The sequence below is a fragment of the Aedes aegypti genome, chromosome 1 (assembly GCF_002204515.2).
Source record: "Aedes aegypti strain LVP_AGWG chromosome 1, AaegL5.0 Primary Assembly, whole genome shotgun sequence".
Taxonomy (NCBI): domain Eukaryota; kingdom Metazoa; phylum Arthropoda; class Insecta; order Diptera; family Culicidae; genus Aedes; species Aedes aegypti.
Window position 1 is genome coordinate 36,083,682 of NC_035107.1, and position 25,261 is coordinate 36,108,942.

Below are 25,261 nucleotides of genomic sequence, written 5' to 3' on the forward strand. Positions count from 1 at the left end.
TAACTTTACCTAAATTTCATATATGTCCACTAATAAATTGTCCAAATGTATTTCACTACATCTGAACATCATAATAAAGCATTTCAGTAATCAAATAGAGCTTCTAAATTTAGTTTTGAACGTTGTGCGTATGAATTTTGGTAGGTGTACGAATATGGAATTGGGTGAATTTTAGACATCAATTCAATACTTTTCTATTAATCCAAAGATGAATGTAAATGGAAACATTTTGTGATTGGCAAACAATAGATAACACCTGTTACCTTCAATGTGGATAAAGTATTTGTAGCTCAATACTTCATTTAATAGTTTTTTACTAACTTGATGTGGAAACAGTATCCTGTACGAATATGAAATTGGACCACTGTAGACTATTCTACGATTGATTATATTTTTGTAGTTCTTACACTCTAAGTATTTAATATTTATGTATAATCTAATTCATCGACGTCTTCCCCAAAACAGTTCATTGAACGTAATGCGGTCCCGGCGTGGGAACGCTCTTTAACGGCGAATCAAAGTCCGTCTCCATCGGCTCCGGCATCGGTTCGTGGTGCGTTGCCATGACCCGTTTCTGCAGATTCTCGTACAGCTTGTGGACGTTCTCGTGGTGCTGGGCGTTCGGCTGCAGCGCTTTTAGCAACGTCTGCAATCGACCCTGGGGCAACTTCTGGTGGATGTACCACAGCAGCTTCAGCATATGTCGGGTGACGTTGTCCCGCGTGAGACCGGCAAACAAGAACTCGTCGAACAGTCCGGTGCAGAAGTCTTCGTTGGCGAATTCTTCGGACATGGGAATCATCAGGGCAATCAGCGAATGCAGGAAGGGATCCTCGTAGGCCCGATCGTCTTTGCAAGAAGCCAAGATGGCCATCACCCGAAGGATTCCGACGCGGTCCTTCTGGCGAGCCGTGTGCAAGGTGTAATACATGGCGAGAATGGAAGCGACAGCACTCTCCTGAATGTAGGCCTCCACAGCGTCCGGAGCTGGGCCAGAATGTTCGATCGTCGTAATGGCGCTCTCGCGCTCATCCGGTGGCAATTTAGCGTGCAAGTTGCGCACTTGATCGTCTACCATTAGAGACATCAGTGCTGGTAGGAACTTTGTCACGACTTGACTGTCTAGTTTCGGTTCCTTGAAGTCCTGCGAGTCAATCATAATCCAAGCTGAGAGTCCGAGTGCCAACATTCTCAACAGAAGAATCAAGATTGTGTTGTCTCTCGGGAGACCTTCGTTGTTGATCAAATGCTGCAGGATTTTAATCGCCGAAGTCGCCAGGAAATTGATCGCGTACGGGTCACAGAGCGTCATCGACAGATCACCCAGAACTTGTTCCTGTCCGCGTTTAATATTATCCAGGAAGCCTTGCAACTCTCGGGACCGTTTGATGTCGACGTTCTTCTCACGGATGCAGGCATCCAAGCACCAGGTAAACTTGTGGCAGGGATCCACCGAAATGATGTCCTGCACTTCCAGATCGTGCAAGGCCATAAGCAGTTCCGCTCGCAACGTACAATAGTGTACATTCCTGGTTCGCAGGAAAAGCGTTCGCAAAAACTGTAGCACCATGTCGTATAATTTGACGCTGTTCCCAATCATGTGGGCCAACTTCTGGACGACTTCCCCTTGCCGGCGAACTTTCGGCGTCGGTGTAAAGAACAAATTGTTCAAATTCATATGATCGAACAGGATGTGCTCCTTTTCGCGAATGTATTGGGACAGCAGGGGTGAAACTTCATCCCCAAACAGCGACTGATTGTCCCTCCAGATCTGTCGTTTAACTTCGGTATCCGTATCCTGATACAACTCCCGATCTCGCACCAAAATCCTCAAATACTTATCATCGATGTGGCTGGTGTTCCTCAGGATGCACATCACAACCGGACGCAGGGCTTTGACCCTGACCACCGGGAAGCTCTTGACCAGCAGTTCCTTCAGCTTGCGATCTCGCTCCCGTCCTTCCTTAGCTCCCACCTCGTTAATGTGAGCAATCAACTTATCCCGGAGTTCCTCCAGGACAGAAGTGTGGAAATCGAGACGTCGAACGCCGTGCAAATCTAGCAGCGGAAGCATAGGCCGCAGCGACGGAAGCAGGATCCCGTTTTCCAGTTGGAAGTTTTCGATGGCTTTCAGCGGATCGTCACAGCAGGATAATCTAAAACGAAACACGGTTTTCCAATTCATTACAGGTAAATATTTTGGTTTGATTATTGAGCTTATAACTTACGCATCTCGAAGATAAGCTTGGCCGGGAACATTGACCTCTTCCAGCCCGGTGCCGGGAAATTTCGGCGGCGCGGACATGGTCTTCAACTGCGATTTCTACGGGTGGCAAACTGTGACGATGTTATTGAATTTGACGACTAAATTTTACAATCTAAAGCGTGATAATTGAGAAAAACATACGCGTAAAACTAGCCGAGCTTGTTCCACTTGTTCAAAAGACAACAATCGCCATTTTTGTTTACCCGGAATGATGACGTTTCCTAACCATCATCGTCATCGTAAACGATTTATGCTGCAAGGGAACGAACACTGAACGAAAGTTGCCTCCTCAAAATGAATATTGGGCGGATGAATAAAATGTCGTAAAGTTGAGTTTACTGCATTCTCGGTAGTAAACGCTACAAGTAGAACACGAGTGGAACATGTTTGTATCATTTTCTGTTTGAATTCTAGCATTACGATATTTGGGTTCTTTAGTGATGAAAATTTCACGGTTTTTGTAGCTTGATCGAAAGAGCACATTTTTCTAAATGTATAACGCCATTTTATTGCGCTTCAATATTTATAATCCGCTTGTTACCGCGCTGGAAGGACGACCAGAGAACGACCTGAAAGTGGATTATGTGAAGGGAAAGCTTCTGGATGAGTGGATAAGAAAAAGTGAAAAACTCAATGAAAATGTGCGTGAAAACGCTATGAAGTCCACGTTGCAGTCTGAAAATAGAAGAAGTTTTATTCGGGCGTGTTACTATTGTGGACGTGAAGGGCACTTCCAAAGAAATTGTACCGTTTTGCTGGATGAGACGAAAGCCGATATGAAAAAGCAACCACAGGTGAAATCAACAACTTTTCAGCAACTGAGTCCAAGAAGCAGTGGTGAAGATCGTGGAGTGTGTTTCAATATGACTACTAGTGGTGATGTAACTAAAGAAAAATGGATTATCGACACTGGCTGCACGAAGCACATGACCAATTCGACTACCAGTCTCGGTTGGTGGAACCCTTGTAGTGAAGAAGTAATGCTTCCAGATGGATGGATGGATGGAGAGCGAATTGAAGTAAAACTGAAGGAGGTTCTTTATGTACCCGGTTTGTCCAGGAATGTATTGTCGGTCAACCGTATTACAGAAGAAGGATATAGTGTGGTTTTTGGACGGAGTGGTTGTCAGATTCTGGATGGCAACAAGGTGATAGCTATAGGCAAGAAGATCGGTGGTTTGTACTAGAAATCCTTTATAAGAGAGATTCGCGGAAGCTGACATTTCTGTCAAAGTGTGAGCCAATCGAGCAGCGAGAGCTGTCAAAGTGTGAGCCAAACGAACATGCGTTATGTTTGTTTTGAACTTTTCTTGAGGAGTAATGTTATCCACTTGAAATTATTTCGGTAAAAGTAATTTTGCATGAAGCAAAATAAATGAAATATTTTTCTTTTTTTAATTTTTTTCAATGCGATTTTTAGTTGTTGATTTTTTGGGCTGTTTATTGGTTTGAATGTGTAGCTCAAAGATCTATAACGAAACAAAATAATATTTTTAGCGATGATGAAGTCATGTCCGTGTTACAATATTGTTCTCGACGCCGAGCAAAATCAGCACTGCTGGTCTGTTGCCAAATATTTCCATTTTACTTCCGCGTATCTCTCTATATAGGATCACTAGTTTGTACTATCTACAGCACTAGAAGAAGTTTATGAAGTTAGCAAAGACAAATTAAAGACCTCCATGTCCCTTGCAAATGCCCAAAAATTTATGGCTCATAAGGTAATCTAGAATGCCGTGAAAAGTGTACTGCGATGTGTCAAACTTGGGTACCTTTTGCACTACCGAGGGACCGAATGCAGTACTAGAAGTGGTACCCAATCTGAGCCCGAGTGCGACGGACCTGAAGTTAGCTTTGATGCAGGAGGAGTCAGCCGAATGAGGAAGTCAGATAAACGGGGCTGCATTAAGGAGGAGTGTTGAATTAGAGTAATGACAGCCCCCTGGGACGATATGGTATTAAAGAGTAGAGTCAGCACCCCAGTCGATGTAATGACAACTATCACTCCGATGACTGCTTGAGTGTTTATGTGTTTGTTTAAGAAGTAATAGAATGACGAAGCTTTTGCTGATAAACATTATTTGTGTTGTTGTTGTTTTTAGTCCGTACTATTCACTTGCGAGAAATAGATGTAGATGATAACGCAATTGTTGTAAATAGTTTTATTTTCTTCGTGTCACGCTAAAATCCTGGAACAAGTTTTTCGGTCGATCAGCTGGGTTGTATAACAGTGTTCTAAGCAGGGATTTCAACACCTACGTCATGAGGCAAAAATCCAACGAAGTTGCATCACCTTTGTTCAAATCAAGGTGTGTGCATTTTACTCTGTAGCCAGAGTAAGGTGTAATCACTTGGCGGAAGCGGCTAGGAGGCCATCTTTAACTTGCTGGCCGTTTTGTTTACAAACATTACTGCCTTGCCTGGATGATGCTGAAACTGAAACTAACTATGCTGCCATCAGTGCGGACGAAATTGTCAAAAAAGAAAATGGAGCAGGAGTGACCAGATTAGAATAATTATTGACAACACTGTTTCTCCAACCAATCAGGGTCTGTCCCAATTGGTGAATCAAATCAAAATCGAACTTAAAATTGGCAGTTCGAAAATTAATTCCCCTCCGATTTCGATATGTCAAAAATAAGTCTGCTTCAGAGGAGACTTATTTATGACAGATCGTGAATTATTCGCATCGATTTGTTTTCCACTTTTCGCTAGATTGTTATCATCAAATTAATCTGATTTGCATTACCTACATGTTTTGAGGACTGTAATTCTGTTTGAAATGGAATCAAAAACAAGAAATTGAACCAAAAAGGTAAGTAACAAGTTCCTATTTTCCACAAAGCATCTTTATTTATGTCAAGTTTATCTGCAGTGTTGACGACTGAGGTAGCTGATGCAAGGGATTTGATGTTTGTTCGGACTTGTCGTCATGAAATCTTCCGCTGAAGCCTCCGAAGCCTCACGTTATCGGCCGAAATGTTCCCGCAGAGCATTCTTGAACTTTTCCAGTGAGCAATGGTTGCAGACTAGAGTGATTAGAAGAGAAAAGGATGCAGTGAACTCCAAAGTTCAGGAAAACATAATAGGGATTCATCTGAAGCTCGCTATAAAGAGAAAGCAGGCCTAGAGGAAAGGGAAAAGATAGGAGTGGCCAGGAGTCTTACTTCGAGCAAACTAGACCGATATGCCGATAAACAATTTCAAAATATAGCTTGTTTCTTGACTTATTGTTCTCTAGGAACTTCTGAAACTAAACTAAGAACTGTCTTCGCCAATTGGTCTATGTCGAAATCCAATCACAGGGCTGGTAGCAAGTGACTTTCAGTAGACAGTCAATATATTAATACGAGTTTCCATAAAGTTTCTATTATCAATCGTAGCTTTCTTAAGTTTATTTTTATTTATTTATTTATATTTTAATCAAAATAGTCAAGAAAGCCATATGCATATGTGCCTTCTTCTTATTACATTGAACCCTGGTGCAAAAATCTAGAGACTCCAGAAAAAATTATGTGAGTTTCTCCAGGAATGCATTCTCAGGTTGCTCGAGAAAAAGCTGAAGGAACTTTTCTTGTGATTTTTCCAAAGATTTCTGAACAATTTTCCAGGAATTCAGTCAGAGATTTTCCAAGGTATGCTTCGAGAAAGTGTTCAAAATTTGCCTCAGGAAATCTTACGCAACTTTCTCCAGTATTTTCTACAGGGATTACTCTGAAAGTTTTTACACTTTGGAGTAACTTTTTGAGTTAGCTTTTCTGAGGCTAAAGGTTGAATTCTTGAAAACTGTCATTTTTAAGTTCGATATCAGTTTATTGTGCTCTGCAAGATAAATCCACGTAATGCGATTATCTGAAAATGTCGATATACCGTCGCAGTGGTAATGAAAATCACCAAATGTTTCAGATTTAGCAAATTTGAAACATTTGTGTCATTGAAGGACGAAAAAAATCCAAGCCTGCTTGAATTTTGACGTTGCGTTTGAAATGCGCGCATATCTTCTGCGCGTTACCGCCGCCGCTGGATGTGGATTTAATATAAGCGCCGCAATAATTCACCAATTGAGACAGACCCTCAGTCAATCTCTCGACTACCTGTCTCAGATGTTTGTAAACAAAACGGCCAGCCCTTCCTCTCCTACCCTGTCTGGTTTTCTCCACGAAGTGAGCATAATAGGCCAGGAGAAGTGGATGAACTTGTCATTCATTTTTCTGTCAAATCTCATACAAAATCTACTTTTTCTTTGACATAAATTCACTCTAGGTGAACCACTTCCCCTGGCCTATAGGACACCTTAGAGAATTGGACCCGCCTTGGTTCAAATGAGGATCGATGAAGAGAAATCGATTATGTCACTTACGCCCTTTTTGCAGCACACGATATTTTCGCGTGCTCGCTGATGTGTTTTTGCTTCAGTGCACATCATTGACAGCTGTCGGGTCGGGTGCGTGTTGCTGTGATTTTTTTTTTCGCGATCGGCCCGAGGTCGAACTGTGTGTTGATTATCGAGCTTTTACGCATCCGTGATATGAAAAATTGCATCTGAAAGGTCTCGAAAATTTTGCAGGAAAACCCTCACTTTAACTCGGAAAATTCAGTGAAATTATGTAAAACCGCGGTACTGAAGTGAAGTGCGGTGCAGATTGCTACGAACTAACGCCGGGGGGTTCGGCCAGTTCCTCGGGGGAAGGGTACGGTGTTATTCGACCCGGGACCGAGAGGATTTTTTTCCCAGCCGATTCCAGCGTAGAAGAGAAATAATGACCAATTTGGTGCAAAAGTTGGTGGCGCAGAGGAGCCACCTGTTAGCAGCGGTATGCCGTCGAAGTTTCCATCAGGCTGCATCCCACTATCGTCCGTCCGGGCCTCCGAAGCTGTCCCCATATGATGTAAGTGTAGCATTGCTAAAAAGGAATTCGAATCGGTGAAAATAGTTAACTGAACCTAACCTCGTTTGGAGTTTCTTACGTCGATCTGGTCGATGTTTACATTGGCAGGGCTGGTAGCGGGTCACTTTATAGTGACGTTCACTATTTTCGACCTGCTTACTAACAAGTTAATATTTGCAACAAAGATTGACTAGTCACTTTTTGCTGTGTATTTGCCTTTTCAATACACTGGGCAGCAAGTTATTTTGCTTTAAACTGACTTGGGGAAATTGACTTGCAATAGGTTAAAAAATTGTCATTGGTTACTTTAATGCGAAACATCGCTCATGGAATAATTTGCGAAGCAATTACAACGGCAGAATTTTATTTGATGAGTGCTCTTCAGGACATTTGTCAATTAAATACCCTGATAGCCCTTCATGTATTTCCTCTTCTAGAATCCCCTCTACGATTGATTTGGTCCTTACCGACTCAAGTCATCTCTATAGCCAACTGATTACTCATGCTGATTTTGATTCTGATCATGTCCCTGTTTCATTTCAAATATCCCATGAAGCGATTCTCAATCCTATCAGCTCCACTTTCAATTATTTTCGAGCCGACAATAAATGTAAAACATATATCGATAGTAATCTTGGTGTTAGAATTTCTTTGCAAACAAATCTTGATATTGACAATGGTCTCGAAACTTTCACTAATTCCATTGTTGAAGCAAGGAACGTTGCAATACTAAAATGTGTAGTAAAATTTGGATTTTTTTTTTTTAAGGCACTCCGTGCTCGTGGCCACTACTGTGCCGGACTCAGTTGATCTGTAGCTGCTTTATCGATACAGATCTATTTTCAACTTATCTATATTTACATCTAGTTTTACTCTCTCCTACTCTTTAACTCTCACACCGAGCAGGTAGGAGAAAGCTCTGCTATTAGTGAGGCTAGCTGCCTGCGAAGAGGGTCAGTTTGTCTCAGTCTCCATCTGATACTGACGGAGGATGGATGAGCTCCGTGAGGCGTCTTCTGGTGGCTAGACGGGTTTTTTGTGGAGGGGCTGGGAATCGAACCCATGATCTTCCGCTTATGAAGCGGAAGCGTAACCTCAAGGCTACAGACCCCCCATCGGATCCGTGATGATAGACGATGACCTTAAACTTTTGATGTGTCTTAAAAACGTGAGGAGGAGGCAATTTCAACGCTGAGGGTCTTGAAAGCCAGCACTAATTTTGCCCGCAATTTATTTGAGCTTCTACTTCTAGACCTTCCTAAAAAAATTGCTCAGAATATCAGAAAACAGACAAGTGTATATCATAGAATTTCAATTATAATTATTAAAATTTCGCTTAAGATGTTTTCGGAAATTTAGAACTCATCGAATTACGATTTTACAAAGAATATGACAAATATCTCTCCTGTAAGGTGCGTGAGATTAGTTATGGATCTCGACACAAATTCAAAAAGAAAAAAAGAGTAAAACTTCTATAAAAAATATTGAAAAAAAATGTGGTTCCCATTTGTCGTTATGGAAGAATGAAAAATCAATCGAATTATAAAGTCGCCCGAACAGCAAATATGTATTAACACCTTAAAATTTTCTTAGCGATCATCAACGTTATGAAAATTTTATGTTGTTAACACATATTTGGTCACAAAAGCTTCATATTGTTAATTCTGTAACATGGAACAATTATGCCTCCATCAACAGTTGAGTTCTGCAATGCTGCCTAATTTCCGACATAGTGCTTCAATAGTAGCAATAATTTTTTTTGCAAATTTCTGCGCTTAGAGGTTAATCTCATTGTTAATAATCTTGAAAACGCTATTGTATTGTAGTTTGTTCAATCCAATTTAAATATTTTGACGGGAGCATATTTAGCATATAGTCGTTTGGCATAATGTCCATTTGGCGTAACCAGATATCCCTTCTTTTAAAATATGTTATGTCAAATTACCATGTGGTAATACATTGATTGCCAATATGAAGATAACATTCTCATCATATGATAGTTCAATCCAATTACGTAAACGGTTAGAAGAACATCTTTTGGGCAATATTGGTAAGAAAAACAAATTTTAGCGATGCCTTTACAACTAGAAGTGCCTGAGTTCGTGATAGATACTTTTTTTTTACCTATCGTTTATTTGTTAGGCTCATACGGTTTCTGAAACCTTTGCGGAGTCGATTATCTAGAGAACACAAGAATTATTCCACAATATCTTATTTAGCTATCTATCAGCCTTGCGTTAACTTTTCTTCGGAGGGGCGCGGTCGACGGATCCTGAAGAGGCAAACTGGGCTCGACGCTGGCTTGCCGCTAGCTTTTTCTTCTGCTCTTCCATTCAGCGTTAAAGTTATTCACCAGTTGCGTGGCATTTGGAATACCATACGTCCGATGGATGTAGTCTTCTCGACTTCCAAAGGCTCTTCAAGTATTTCTTCTTCAATAACTTCCACAATGTCGTCCTCGGTGACGATCACCATGCAAACTCTCACAGATTTCCCGGATGCATGTTGGAAATTTTTTGGTTCCGAATTTACCCGCAAAGCCTCTTAACATTGCGAATTCAGACTGTCTTTAACTTGATGCATATGCTACGATTCTCCGTTAACTTGTAGACGGTTTCCACATCGGACACATCAGTTTGTAACTGCTTCACAAACTCGGCAATCTCAAGCCACGACGGCCGGGGCGCATCAGTCGAGAAACGAAACTCGACAGTGTTAATAAATATATCGCACATGCTGAACGATTTGGCTGTTCTATTCGCACAGCAACAGCAAGTCTACTAACGCGGGCCGGGGAGAGCACAAATGACTCAGGCGAACAATAGTACCGAAACACTGATCCGGTAGAATAAGCACTCTTCGATACAAGCAGTCCTGTTTCTCGGATACACTTAAAATTTACAAAACGATCGAAAATGAATAATTTTGATGCTGGAAAGGTTTATAAGGACATCGGAGGAACGCGACTAACCATTTTAGGTGTATTACCACTGACCGTTATGCCAAATGACGTTATGTCAAATGACCCAGACCTTTCGAACCCTCTTTTTCCCATGGTAGCTCCGGAGCTTCATTGATTTTCGATTAACTTGAGACAAATCGAATCAGATGAATACTAAGCAATGACTACTAGATAGAATATGATTTCATTATCAGAATAATTCAATAGTCAACTAACTGTTCAAATAGAAAAAAAAACTATTTATAAACAATCGATTTACTATTGAAAAAGAACTAAAATTAATTACACTATGTTCGGCAAATTTAGCCATTTTATAATATTGTTTTTTTAATTACTTTTTATATGACAACGCTTTTTTCGTAAAGATATAGTCGATCAAAGTCGAGGGAAAGATAGGGTAATTGATAAATACGTTCTCAAAAAGCTTTACCTTCAAAATCCTCAAATGTTTATTCCAGAGCATTTGTGAAGAAGTACGTTACAGGAGACTTGTACAGGAAACCTCACAAGAATTCCTCAAGGAGTTCGTGTCCCGGGTTTTCCAGTTCGTTCAGTCATTTTCATGCACATTCCTCCATGAATTCTACTACGAGTTGTCCCAGGTATTGCTACGAAACTGAATCTATTAAAAACTCTTCGAGGATTTTCTCAACAAATTCCCCAATTTAGTTCAATAGTTTCGCCAGATTTGTTTTAGGATTTTGTCCAAAATTTCATCCACGAATTACTGATGCAGTTCTTCCACACAATTCTCGAGTATTTTTTTTAAGTAAAATCATCATGGATTCTTCAAAATAAAAGGAGTCATCTCTTGATGAATTCTTGTAGAATAGATTTTACGAGAAATGACCGACAATTTTGGAAGTAGTGCTACGAAATCAGTTTGATATTTATGGAGAAATTACTGCTTCAATTATTGAATATGTCTAGAAAGGGAATCTTTAACATTTCGTTCGTTGGATGTATTGCAGAAGGAATTTTCGTGGGGAATTTGTGAATAAATCTTTGAGGGGTGTGAGGTTATGTATAGAAACAAAATCAGGTTCAACTCTTGAAGGTGTATTGAACGAAATTCTTGTAGGAAATGCATTGAGAAGGTTGTTAAAAGTCAAATAAATTCCTGACGAAATTTTCGGAGTGAAACCTGAAGGAAACTTTGGAAAACTAGCTAAAAATGTTACTAATTGAATTCCTCAAAATTATAAGGGAAGCTTTCAGTTTTGGATGCATTTTTGTTACAGGTCAATTGCATACTCAGGGCCAATGAGCACACGCAGGACTTTGTGGGTGGTTCCGTTAAGTGCTACGACTCCAATCAGCTGGCTTCGAACTCACCCATCGAGGACTCCCGTACGGAGGGAACCTGCGTGCACACCTCGGGCCTGCTGCTGGGAATCTTCGATGGGCACGGGGGTCCGGCTTGCTCGCAGGTGATCAGCAAACGGCTGATGCGGTACATCGCCGCCTCGTTGGTTCCGCCGGACGATTTGAAGGTGCACGTCAAAAACGGAGCGCAGAGCCACACGTTCATCAATTGCCATAACGATAAGGTAAGAGTGTTCTACAATTCGAAATAATTAGAAAGGCTGGTAGCGACTAATACTAGAAGTAGTAGCGTTGGAGTGCTCAAGGAAATGGTGGTCCTGAATTCCTGGAATTGGTGAAGTGATTTCTGGAGAAGTTCTTGAAAATATCCTAGAAGACATATGAAAATAACTCCTCGAGGAATCTGGGAAGAATACTAGAATAACTTGTCAAATATTTGTGTATAGAGACTATAAAGACTATCCATTATTTTTGTTTTAGAGACGCATTTAAAAGAGACCAGCCGGGATGAAGGTGCATTACATTATAAAAAAAAGTTTAAATGATAATTTTCGGTTTTCAGTTGGAGTTCGTCAGCGAAATCAAGGACATATACGAGCGGAGTTTCAACTTGTTCGCCCACGAGCTGTTCAACACGACGCTGGCAGGGTTCCAGATGCACCAGGTGCTGGAGAATGCATTCTTGCGGTTGGATCAGGATCTGTCGAAGGAAGCGATCGACCATCCCAGTCTGAGGACGATGTCGGTGGCCATGAGTGGTGCCGTGGCTTTGGTGGCACATATCGACGGACCTCACCTGCACATCGCCTCCGTTGGGGATTGTAGTGCCGTGCTGGGAACGGTCACCGATACAGGTGAGTTAAGGTCGGATAGGTGGCATACACTACCCGCCAAAAGTATGGAATCGCTTTACCACAGATAACAGATGTTTATGCTAGAACAAAAATTTGCTGAATACCTGTGTAAATATTCAAACAGAAACTCCTTGCAATCACTAGCGCCGCCACACAGCGAATTGCGTCAATCAGTGGTGAATATAAGTATCTTGAACTGTTTCATATTTACCACTCACATCGTCATGGGAACTCAGCGATAACAGCGCCACCACAGTGTTGCTACTTGTGTTTCGATATAAAATGACTGTTTATTGTCTTACACAGTTTTGTAATCGGCCTTGAAAATCTGTTGTCTGTGGCTTTACCTAGTTTTTCTTCAAATTTCTTCAGATATGTCTATAAATTACTTATTGGACTATAAAGGTTCTTCTACGAAGATTTTTCTGAAGATTTTTCTACAAGCTTTCTACAGATCCCCCAAAAAGTAAAAAAAAATCTTTCCCAGTGAGTCTCCAAGATTTTTATTTTCATGAATAATTCAAGGACAAACTCCTGCAATTAAAAAAAAAATATCTCGGAAGGTTCTGCAGAATTCCCCCTAAGGATTTTTAAAATATTCCTATATCAAAAGCCTGATTCAAAATATTTTAGGAACAATTATTTAATAAGTATTGAGAAAGCATTAGTTATGATTGGTTCTAATATATTAATATAATTTGTTAAACATTAATACCAACAATTTTTCGAAAATTTGGCTATGGTGTGACTTCTTTTGTAAGGCTTATTTCTTGCTGAACAATGAGTTTATTAATTGTTTTTTTAGCCTCTTTTGGATCAACCGTTCGAATAATATATCGATGTTGAATTCAGCTATTAATCATGTTCATGTTAAGCATTGGGAAATAGCTGAAGTGCAAAAAACTAATACATTAGTTCGTCTACTGTACAACTGTTTATACAAAAACATTTGTTTGATGGAAATCTCATCTCATTTGCAAAAAAATGTTGACAAGTCGATAGAGAACCTTTGGAAACGTTTAATAAGTGCTGATTCTACTATTATTCATTCACTTAAAATTGAATCTTCTTCAAGAGCTGAGGCAATAGTCGTGAGGTGGGAACAGTTTTTATAGTGATGGGTGATATGTAGAGGCGCATGATCGTATGGTGGCCGATCAACGAAAGAATGTGCAAGTTGAGAATTAAAGGCCAATTCTTTAACTTTAGCATAATCAACGTGCATAGCCCACACTGCGGAAGTACTGATGATGACAAGGACGCATTTTACGCGTAGTACGAACGCTGCACTAGCCACGACGTCAAGATAGGAGATTTTAACGCTCAAGTTGGCCAGGAGGAGTTCAGACCGATGATTGGAAAGCTCAGCGCCCACCGGCTGACGAACGGGAATGACGTCCAAGAACATGGACATTCGTAGCACCTATTTACAGCACAGTCTCCCGTATCGGTACACCTGGAGATCACCTCAGCAGACAGAATTGCAAATCGACCACGTTTTGATCGATGGACGACACTTCTCCGACATTATCGACATCAGAACCTATCGTGGCGCTAACATTGACTCCGGCCACTACCGTCATCAACGATGTACGGTACCGACGCCCGCCTCGGTACAATCTAACGCGACTGAAATAACCAGATGTCGCCAAAGCGTACTGTTGAAGAAGTATCTTAGCAAGCCTTGTTATTGATAGCTGTAAGAGTTTTATGAAATAAATTAGTTCCTTTTTAACCACTACAAAAGACAGACGTCTTAGCTACTCTCTACAGGTTATAGGCCTGTCGCATTAGACAATGTCATCGACTAAAACTTCAAGTCCCGGCGGATCTTGAAGCCTCCCACCAATCGAACGATTGGCATGACGAGAAAACTGGTCGTCTTGGAAGTTCGCAGCGAAAACTTTTTTTCAGCTGGAAGGACTCTGGGAAGCCGTGACACTCAAGAAAAATTAAGACGGAACATTTGAAGCGGTCGAAGAGAAACAAAAGGACCTTCAAGCCCGATTGAAGCTGATCCTGGATCCGGTAAACTACGTTTACATCGAAGACGCGGAATCGGCCCGCGTGGCGTGGGAAAAATTGGAAACGGCGTTTGAAGACAAGGGGCTGTCTCGGCAAATCGGCTTGCTCCACATGCCTATCAAGTCGGATCTGGATTCGTGTGGCTCGATGGAAGAGTACGTGAACCAGGTAATTTCGACTGCGAACCAGCTGAAGCCAGCCAGCTTGGTGGTTTGGCAATCGGCATCGTGCTGAATAAAGACGCTAGTGCAGACTGTCGGATCGGCCCAATGGGAAAGCAATCGAAGCTACCATTTCCGAAGAACGGATCCCGTGCGGCGGACGTTTTGCAACTAGTCTATTCGGATATCAGCGGTCCGATGGAAACGAACTCGATTGACGGTAATCGGTTCTACATCACGTTCATCGATGTTAAAACGAGGCGTATGTTCGTGTACTTCCTGAAACCAAAACCAGAAGATGAAGTATTTGTGGTCTTCAAGAGATTCCACGCGATGGCGGAGTGCCAAAGCGGCAAGAAGCTCAAAGCGATCCGGACTAAAGATGGTAAGGAATACCTGAATAAAAGTTTTCAAGAATACTTACAGCCAGTGGCGATTCCCTAACCTCAAATCTACCTGCTCCACGAACAGAAATTTTTTAATTTCTTCAACAAGTTAGCGTCTAATAAGTAGAGATTTGTTAAAAAGAACTATTCCAATCATTTTTTATTTACTTCATAATCCAAATTTGCCAAATTATGCACTTTTTGATTCGTAGAACAGGTAGAAAGTGAGGTTACGAGTCGCCTCTGCTTACAGCGAGAAGGTATCCTGCATGAGACTACGAACGAGTATACGCCCCAGAAAAATGGCTTGGCGGAGCGCGCCTACCGGACGATAGTAGAAATGGCACTATGTCTACTATTCGAAGACAACTTATCGAAAGGCTTCTGGGCGGCAGTGTATCTCATCAACCGATCTCCGACTGGTGGGCACACTCTGGCATCTGAGGAGGCCTGAAGTGGAAGGAAACCCAACCTTTCACATCCGCGTGTGTTTGGGACGAAAGCCATGTTTCAAGTTCCGAAGCAGAAGAGGCGCAAGTGGGATCACAAATCCCATAAATGCGTTTTCACGGGCTACGATGAAGAAACCAAAGGATAACTCTGTACGATCTGAAGAAGTAGTCAACCATCGTGAGTCTCGCGCGGGGACCAACAACTTTCGTTCGATTGGACTTTGAGGAGTCGGTTTCATCCCCTGCACCGGAGATGCCCGTTGCGGAACCAAAAGATTCGATGATCGACGACGAAGCGGAAACAGATGACGACTTCGAAGAACGTGTTTCAAGCGATGACGACATTGACTGACCCTGTGCTCCCTTCGCGACAATCTCCAGAACCACCTCGGTCGAAGGTGTTAAGGCGCAGCGAACGGGAGCACGTTCTGCCAGGCAAGTATAAAGACTGTTATGTTAACAGCACTGGCCTACCCGGTTTACCACTTCCACAGCTAATCTTCGACGATGATTCGAGTGACTAACATGGTTTCCCTGATGACGATTCCAATGGTGGACCGAACGATGACGATGGTCTTGTGGCGATTACATCTGGCATGGATGGTGGATTAGGAGATGATCCCGTGCAAGAAAATAAACCAAAATGATGTATTTTTGCATTGGTCCGTTACTTAAAGTCTGAAAATGACTAAAACATAAATTTAATATTGGTTTCGTTAACTATTGGATTCGTTGCTAGAGGTGTAAAACATGTAACACTTATTTCCGGTTGAAAAATATGTCTAGATCTGAACTTCCGATTTGAAAACCCCACTCGCAGGAAGTCTAACGCATCCCATCGATCGTAGTAAAAACCGATTTCAAATTAAAGGTATCTCCCTGGGCTTAGAGAGTTAATCTTAAAGTGTTCAATTTACCGTCACCACCCCTTATATTTAGGGATCTTTTAAACAATTCTGGAAGAAAGCTATGGAATTATATCTGATGGAATTTGATAAGGTTTTTTAAAACATGCTTCAAGTTATGCAGAATTTTCGTTATACCAAATGTCCTTTACGCCAAACAACCTCATTCCAAAATGGCCCGCTCCCTTCCAGCGCACCAATAGGTGTTTCAATACTCAGTGAAGCGATTCCATACTTTCTGCGAGTAGTATCCAATTCTAGAATGTTTCCCATCTCATATTGCAGGTCAATGGGTGGCCAAAAAGCTCACCACCGAACACAACAGTGACAACGTTGCCGAGGTGCGTCGATTGCTGAACGAGCATCCGGCCACCGAGCGGGACACGGTGATCCGTGGCGAACGGCTTCTCGGTCAGCTGGCTCCCCTCAGGGCGATGGGAGACTTCCGCTACAAATGGACCCGTGAGCAATTAGAGCAGCTAGTAGTTCCTCAATATGGCGAGCAGGTGATCGCCCCGTACTATCTCACCCCTCCCTATCTGACCGCCTGTCCGGAAATCACCCACCACATTCTAACGCCGCGTGACAAGTTCCTGATATTGGCCAGTGACGGCCTGTGGGACACGATGAGCCCCATGCAAACCGTCCACCTGGTTGGAGAGCACATGCACGGCAAAGCCTTCCTACAGCCACTGAAACTGCCAAAGCACGAAATCACGTTGGGCGAGATTAGTCAGATGTTGAGCACCCGCAAGGCTGGGCTGCAGAAGAAGCCACTGGACCGGAATGCGGCCACGCATCTGATCCGAAACTCGCTCGGGGGAACCGAGTACGGCGTCGAGCACTCGAAACTGTCCCACATGCTGTCTTTGCCGCAGGATATTGTCCGGTTGTTCCGGGACGACATCACCATCACGGTGGTGTACTTCGATTCGGAATACCTGAGAAACTGCCCCACCTAGCAGCAGATGCCGAGATCGCGGATAGCCTGCGACGGATTGCAGTCGGCTGCGGTGTAGCATTTAGGAGGTATAGTCAGGGAAGTCGAATCGTTGTTGCTTGCTGAGGGGGAGGGGGAGGGCCCGGCCTGCGTTGGGCCCCAATGTATAATAGATGTTCAGGTAACATAAGATACCAGATATACAGACGTTTCAATAGTGTTTTCGAATCTGTTTTCTTAAGTGTTTTTAGTTCTTTTTTTGTTCGTTTTTGTCCGGTACCGAAACTTTTTATTTAGATAATTATAAATACGATTGATGAGAATAAAACATCGCTGCAGATTGATATTTTATTAAAAACAGTCCAATCGAGTTTTTATTCCGGTACAATCAACATCGCCTTTGGCGCCTAATAACCTGGCGCGTACAACACACTATGGAGTATTTACTCAATCTAGCTGGACAAATGTATTTCGAGTTGGTTTTCGCATTCTTTATGTGCAGTTAGTAGCGGAGCATGCTTTAAACGGTATTTTGATGCATCATACGTGACCAACGCACCCAAAACTAATCGCGGGTGCCATAAACGGAATATAATTCGGACTTATAAAGGTTTATAAAGCATTAAATACCAAATCTTGCATAAAATGATATTTTTTCAGTGCTTTCAGGATAAACAATTGTGTATTGTAATTGATTACGATTTCGGGTTACAAATAATTTAATAAATAATTAAACAAGCTGCTTATATTGTTCAAAATTTTATGATTCCTAATGTTCGCTTACTTATGATGGTGACATGGGAGCAATATAATTTTAAGGCAAACCCATAGTAAAGGCGGCAATTCAGTTCTGCATGGAAAACATAAAAAAAATCCGAATTGGAGTAAACGTGTACAAACATTAAAAACATAAGGTGCTTCTGAAAAGTAACTTGTAAAATACTTAATCGATAATTACTCACTGTTCCACTTGAAATGATGCCAGTAATTAGCAAATTTGACAGTTTGTTTGTGAAAATTAATACACTAAAAAAATTACATACACGCTCAACAAAACATACCGTTTTTCAACAAATTTGTGTGTTGAATCAAACAATCTCTGGGTTGATCGACAAAATACGATTGTTGCTACGTCAAAGTCCGATTGTTATTTCAACAATCTTGTTGGATTGTTATGCAACAAACAATTTTGTTGATTCAACATGACGAAGGGTTAAGTTAAACTTTTGAAATCAGCATAATTCGTATAAAATGAACCATTTTTCCTTGAAATCAGCACGTTATTTGAGTACCTAGGTACTGAATTTTCCAACAGTATTGCCTATCTTCGAAAAAATGAACATTTCTATGCAAAATTTACTTTAAAAAATCAGACATCTATAGACTAGAAAACTTGGAGCTGTGATGCCGACGAGGCATTAAGTATCCTTGGAAGAAATTGGGTCCTAAAATTTGTAATGAAATCTTGTTTTTATTTAATAACACGAAAAAGCATGTTACTGTAATTACTTTAGCAATTTTTCCCGCTCAAATAATGGCTATATCATGTTTAAACTTTAATTTAAAAATTTGGTCCATAAATGAACCTTGACACTTTTGATCATGTTTGACGTTCGCTTAGTCGACAAAACACCACAGGGGTTTTAGTTCGACCACTGGGGTTTGTGCCTATCTGACATTTCGTAAGGGACACGGAAAACAAAATGCACCCAAAATTTGAGTTTAAGCCAAAGGATGTGACAAAATCAAAAAAAAAAAAATTTTTGGGCTTAAACCAACGGAAAACATTAGAAAGTTGAGTAAACATGTGTTTTTGGCCTAAACTTAAGCGTTTGGCGCTAAAATTGGGACAGGGCTTTAGGACCCAATTGCTGTTCGTTACCGGCCACGACTTATCAAATTCGCCCCAATGATCAATATAAATCTCCAGATTATGATACTAAAATCTTGAGGTAAAATAAAGAACACCGTTTGAGATAGGTAGACACAACAGTATTCACATTTGATACATTCATACTAAACTAGTTATGTAATCTCCCATACAAAATTGCACATTAGTCTTCTACAAATTTTCTGATTATTCTGGAGGCTTTCCTCACACGATCACGTCACATCCTTTGTCGAGTGCATCAGTGAAAAACTCACGACAATCCGTTGATCCGTTCTCATGTTATTTCGTGACATACAAACACAATTCTATTTTTATTTATATAGATTTATATAGATAGATAGATATTCAATACATCTATTGTTTCATTATATGTCTGCATAATCTGCATAAGGTATTGCAATTGGAAACCGAAATTAAAGTTAGAAAACTGAAAATAATCTTGTACAAACTGAAAAAGTATCAGCTAAAATTCGCATTTTTTTCAAACCCTGAATACGGAAAACAGAGTAGGAAGCTGGATCCTATTCTTGGCACTTTTGATTCATTTCGGCAATGAGGTTTTTTGAAAGCTTCTGAGCTCATATTTGGCCACAATATGCATCGTATTCAAGTGCTTCTTATTGCAAAGTTTCAGACGATTCGGCCGAGAGAAACCCCAATGCCAAAGTGAATTATGGAAGTGCCCAAGTAGCTCTACACTCTATAAGGATTATTCCACAACTGTTTATGTGTCATATGCGGAACATTATTTCGAAGAGTAGTGTTTGATCCTCTGAGAGCGTTGCTTGCTCTTGCGGGCGATGAACGTTTGTTCGTCGAACAATTCGGTTGTAGAGTAATATCGCGAATCCGGTTAGGCCTGATTATACCATGAATCGCATCACCATTAGACACTCCCATATTCTTACCTTATCCCACTAAGCCAATACCTTTTCCACGATAACTGTGGAGATACAGAAGGTTCCTCGGACTCTTGAAACAATGGTTGTTTAACTAACATTCCTTCCATTCCACGATGACCGTAAGGACGTGGCCGGCGCCGTTATTGACTTTTAAAGATTGAGCTCTCGATTTGAGCACGTTGAGAATGGTTAGCTAATCACCAGCTCCATTCATTAAATCTCTGCAACTTCGATTGTTCTGATCAATCACGGAGTAGCAACATCGAATTGTGCGGTCAACTATGTTCATGCTCATGCGGAACATTATTTTCATATCTGAGTGAACTATTAAAAATGACTTTTGGCCAGCTTGGCGCCATTAGTGCAACGGTAGGGCAGGGCTGCATAAAAATATATCCTAATTAAAATGCATGGGAAATACGTCCGATTTCATTAATATTAAAATTGAAAGGGGCTGTCCCGAGGATCCGTCGAAAGCAGGATTTTTATTCCCTCTTTTTTCCCTGCAGTTTATTCTCCACGGCAGAAAACTAACTATAATTAAACAAGCTCCGATATCGATGATGCGCGTTGCCATGCGATCCCGAAGCCTTCCTAAGGCTATAGGTCACAAACAATATGTGCGGGCCGTGGATGTACGTTTCGACCACCCGCACCCATCCCCCTCATACAAAGCATATCGACAACCGATAAATTTATGTTTACCCTACTGTTTTAAAATGTGCTCGCCTGCCTACACACGTCGACTTTGAAAACGGCAAGGAACGAAAAATGGCCATTCGTGTTATGGCCGTGTCGAACAACATAAAAAAATGTTAGCTCTAAACAAATAACGGCGATTGGCACATGGCGTATAGCAACTCTGAACATTTAGCGAACGTATTTTTTTAGTATTCATCATTCCGAGGGGCAAATAGTTCCTAGCTCCGATAACAATTGTGCAAATTTGTATGGACTTTAAATAGCTGCACTGTGTTAAAGTAGCCCTCAGTATGTGAGGCCGGGTTTTTATCAGGTTCAAACTAACTATGTAATATTTTTTCCAAGACCGTATGATCGACATGATAATTATCACAGCCTTTTTTTTCTAAGTCCCGCAATAATGCGTTCAAGAACAGCTAGGAACCCCTTCGAAGTTTTCGACACCAAGCAATTGCGCTTACCACTTGAGTGATAGAACGAAATCTTCTATAGTCAAATCGGGCTGTTGAAATCGAGGGAGTTTTATTACATCGAGAAGATTTAGATTAAGGAATATTATCAAAATGTCCGGTGAGATAAAAGAGCTTAATTTTCTCAGAGATGGCTGTTCTGCAAAAGCGAGAGGTTAGACATAGAGAGCCAAAAAGTGAAAGCAAGAGCGACAGCGAGAGAGACACAGGGCGGGAGTGAGAGCTGGATGACAAAGGACCTTGAGCGAGAGCTAGGGAGACAAAGAGCCAGTCAGCGTTAAAGAGGCAAAAAGCGATAACAAGAACTAGACGGTCAAAAAGCGAGATCGAGAGGTAGAGAACGAAGAAGCGAGATGGAGCTAGACAGTCAAAGAACTTGAGCGAGGGTTAGAGAGATTATGCGTTTGAGCATCAAAAAGCGAGAATGATATTTAGAGAGTGAGATGTAGAGAGCGAGAATGAGAGCTAGAGAGCTATCGAGCGAGAGTGAGATCTAGATATACGAAAAGCGAGAGCTAGAGGGCCAAACAGTTTAAGCAAGAGCTAGAAAGTTAAAGTGCGAGAGTTAGCGATTAAGAGGCAAAAATTGATAGCTAGAGCTAGATGGCCGAATAGCGAGAGGAAGAGGTAGAGAGTCTAAGAGCGAGATTGAAGGCTAGAGAGCGAAATAGCTAGAACGAGCTCGGAAGAGCTGGGGGAACTTGAAAGCGGTGCTGACATAGTGCCTGCGGTTGGAGCAGATAGTTACTTGTGTAGGATCAAAGATTGGGTGCAAGAGCACGAGAGCAAAAAAAGAAAACGGAAGTGAAAATATAAGAAGGACGAGAACTTGGGAAACACACACAGAGAGCGAGGGATAGAGAACAGCAAATTGAGAGCTAGATGGTCGAACAGTGAGAGCTAGAAAGTCAAAAAGACTGAGAAGCTGAGAACACGAGAGCACGAGGTAAAGAGCCAAAAGGCGAGAGGGAAATCTAGAGATATAAAGAGCGAGATTAAATGCAGGGCAGACAATCGTCAGATTCGTCACAGTTTGGTGACGTCATCCGTCACGTCATCGTCATCCAGTATAATAGCTCTGGCAGGTCGTCGTCTCGTGATCGACGAAAGAGTGCACGACTAACTTCAATCTAAAATCGCAACGAGCATTTTTTTTTTCATTCCGCTTGCTACCCTTAGTTGTCGGCCAGCGTAGACGAAGCGACGCAAAAATTCTTTGGAGTTTGACATTTCATTATCAATAATTGTTATTCCTTCCCGTGCAATTTTCGCTTCGCTTCGCAATTCGCGTCTACCATTACCCATTAGGATAAGGCGTTTACTGTATATTCACTTGCTTTGCACCAACCAATGAATGTCATCACATAAGGGGTCATTCAAATATGACGTCCATCATTTGGGGGAGGGGTGGGGGGTGTCTACGAAAGTGTGACAGTGCATGTATTAGGTATTGGAAAAAGCGTAACATAGGGGGGAGGAAATCTCGAAAAACGATGGACGTCATATTTGAATCTTCCCTAATTGCTTGTATTGGAAAATGAATTCATTCTCCTCATGATTCTACAAAAGCTCTGTTGGTAAGCGCGTGGAGTTGACGATTCCGAGATCGTTGGTTCGAATTCAGACGTGTTTTGTTGTTTTGGTTTTTTTTATTATTATTTTCAATTTTTTTCATATTCTAAGTTGGCTCAGTGCTCCCGAACTTCGATTCGCCCGTAACGAAGGAATCGTATTTGTTCGTCATGACGCCGAGCCTATGTGATCGGATTTCTGCGGTGAATCGTCATCCGACGCTGGTTGAATGACGATGACGATGCCTCTATTAGTTTCCATTTGACGGTGACAATTGTCTAGCCTGATTAAAAGCTAATGAGCCAAGGAGCTAGAACGGGATCCAGAAAGAAAAAGAAGGAAAATGAGAGCCAGACAGACAAAGAGCGATAGTGAGAGACAGAGGGTCATTGAGCAAGTGCGAGAGCACGATAGCAAAACTCTAGACTGAGAGCTAGAGCGAAAAACAGCGAGAGCATCATAGAGTGATAGCTAGAGCTAGATGGTCGAAAAGTGACAGCAGGAGGCAGAGAGACAGACAAAGAACGATAGTGAGAGATAGAGGGCTAAAGAGTGAGTGTAAGAGCACGAAAGCAAAGAACGAGACTGAGAGCTAGAGAGAAAAAACAGCGAGAGCTTCAAAGAGTGAGAGGGACTAGAGAAGCAGAGAGTGAGATTGCAAGCTAGAGTGCCAAAGAGCCATAACAAGATATAGAGAGGAAAAGAGCGAGAATGAAAGCTAGTGACCCAATGTTTTATAACGAGAGCTAGATTCAAAGAAGATAATTAGACAAAGAGCGGGAGCATGATCTAATGAGTAGGAGTGAGAGCTAGAGGGTCAGCGCGAAAGCGAGAGCTATAGAGCTAAAGAGAAAAAAGGAGAGTTAAATCATAGAGAGAGAGAGAGCTGGATACAAAGCGAAAGTGAGAGCTAAAGAGGCAAAAAATGAAAGTTAGAGTTAGAGAGCTCTAGAGAGTCAAAGAGCTATAGCAGGAGCAAGAGAAACAAAGAGTACGTGTAAAAGCTACAGAGTCAAAGAGCGATAGTGGGAGCTACACTTTCAAAATTGCTTGCACGGAGCATGTGTAAAAGTTACACAGTTTTGTATTAGAGTTACATAACTTTATGTTTGCCATCCCTGTTTCGCTCACAGTTTTTTCACTCATTTTTGCGTACTGGTGGTTCAAGTTTTACACATGTTCATGTGTGAACATTTGGTACATACAAATAAATAAAAAAAAGAGATTGAAATATAAACATGTGTTACTCTAACAGAAAACTGAGTAATTTTGAGAGTTTAGAGAAACAAAAAATGAGATATTAGAATCCAAACAGCGAGAAAGTCGAAGAGTGAGAGTGAGAGGTAGAAAGAGAAAGAGTGAGAGCTAGAGAGACAAAGCGCGAAAGTGAGAGCGATAGTTTTTTTTTGAGAAAATTTGACTTTTTCTGCATTTTGTTTTAAAGATTTTTATTTTAAATTAAAAAAAAAACTAGTACTGATATCTTAGACTGCATAACGAATAACTTTGAATGTGCTTGTAATTTTTCATATAATCGAAAGCCTATTTTCGGTTTTGGGGTAACTTTGATAACGGGTATGTAAACATATGGAAATCCTCGACCAAACTCCTGACTGACATCATTGTGCTTGGAACTGGATCGGGTATGGTGATAGAGAAAATAGAATCCGTTTATTGTATTAAAATACTGTTTTAAGTGTTTTAAGTTGAAACAAGCATAGTTCTATAAGAATTTGCATAAAATTATATTTTTGAAAAGATATTGATTGATTTTCGTGTTTCGACATTGAATTCAATATAAATCAATCGATTTTGGAATATAAATACAGTCACCCCACAGTTATGGATCAGCTAAGGGTCAGTTTTTAGAATAAAATATGATTACAAATCATGGTGACCTTGTACAAAACAAATTTATCCGCCTTACAATGCCGAACATAATTGTTTTCGAGAATACATATAAAAAATCGCGTTTTTTTACGAAAAAGTGTCGATTTCGAAAGAAATTTCAAACGGATCAGTGGAACACGAGGGTTCTTATTATGGATCAAATCGACTCATATTATGGATCAGAACACTATAAAAGCAATTTATCTGTGAAGCAAACGAATAGAAGAGTGCATGGTGACGTCACGAAAAATTCTCCTTCTCTGTCCCTCTTTCATCACGCTCAATTGACTGTCCTGCTCTTTGACACTCACTGCTGGAATTGTTTAGATTTGTTTTATATGGAGTTGACATTCACTGCTGGAATTGTTGACATTTTTTTTATATGGAGTTTCGAGGTTAGGTCAGGCGTGCAACGATCTATAAGCCATTTTATGAGACGTTTCGAATCATACACGGAGACGGAATTCAACTCAATTTTGGGTTGTTTCAACGCAATACCGTAGTTGAGCCCAATAACTCAATTTTGGCTAAATTTCCAAGGTCCCCACTAGGTAGTTTGGCTTTAATTCCATTAGAAAAATATACTCAATTTTGGGTTGATTTAACGCAAAATTGAGTTCTTTCGACCCAAACATAAGAAAAGTTGCATTTACCCAAATTTGACTTAT

General features: G+C 41.1%; 2 protein-coding genes across 3 annotated transcripts; one reads left to right on the plus strand and one right to left on the minus strand.

Annotated features, from left to right (window-relative positions):
• Positions 1 to 367: 367 nt before the first annotated feature.
• On the minus strand, positions 368 to 2,466 carry LOC5565192 (negative elongation factor B). Of its 2 annotated transcripts, XM_021839421.1 has the most exons (3): positions 2,408 to 2,464; positions 2,229 to 2,337; positions 368 to 2,156 (listed from the first exon to the last, which is right to left on the minus strand). In XM_021839421.1, exons 2-3 carry the CDS (start codon positions 2,303 to 2,305, stop codon positions 467 to 469), a joined length of 1,767 nt encoding a protein of 588 aa, XP_021695113.1. In that variant the 5' UTR covers positions 2,306 to 2,337; positions 2,408 to 2,464; the 3' UTR covers positions 368 to 466. The 2 variants fall into 2 exon arrangements, with proteins under 2 accessions (XP_021695113.1, XP_001649534.1); XM_001649484.2 differs by having other exon boundaries at positions 2,229 to 2,466.
• Positions 2,467 to 6,691: 4,225 nt separating this feature from the next.
• Positions 6,692 to 17,526, plus strand: LOC110673982 (pyruvate dehydrogenase [acetyl-transferring]-phosphatase 1, mitochondrial-like). Its single transcript, XM_021839423.1, has 4 exons — positions 6,692 to 7,155; positions 11,359 to 11,667; positions 12,006 to 12,297; positions 16,512 to 17,526. The coding sequence occupies exons 1-4, from the start codon at positions 7,027 to 7,029 to the stop codon at positions 17,186 to 17,188; spliced, it is 1,407 nt and encodes a 468-aa protein (XP_021695115.1). The 5' UTR covers positions 6,692 to 7,026; the 3' UTR covers positions 17,189 to 17,526.
• Positions 17,527 to 25,261: the final 7,735 nt, after the last annotated feature.

Bases quoted from the DNA above. Each gene is read 5' to 3' on its own strand.
- LOC110673982 (XM_021839423.1), top strand. From the start codon at position 7,027: ATGACCAATTTGGTGCAAAAGTTGGTGGCGCAGAGGAGCCACCTGTTA. The intron at 7,156-11,358 runs GTAAGTGTAGCA...TTTTTGTTACAG, and splicing joins CGAAGCTGTCCCCATATGAT to GTCAATTGCATACTCAGGGC. The intron at 12,298-16,511 runs GTGAGTTAAGGT...CTCATATTGCAG, and splicing joins GGGAACGGTCACCGATACAG to GTCAATGGGTGGCCAAAAAG.
- LOC5565192 (XM_001649484.2), bottom strand. From the start codon at position 2,305: ATGTCCGCGCCGCCGAAATTTCCCGGCACCGGGCTGGAAGAGGTCAAT. The intron at 2,157-2,228 runs GTAAGTTATAAG...GTTTCGTTTTAG, and splicing joins CAAGCTTATCTTCGAGATGC to ATTATCCTGCTGTGACGATC.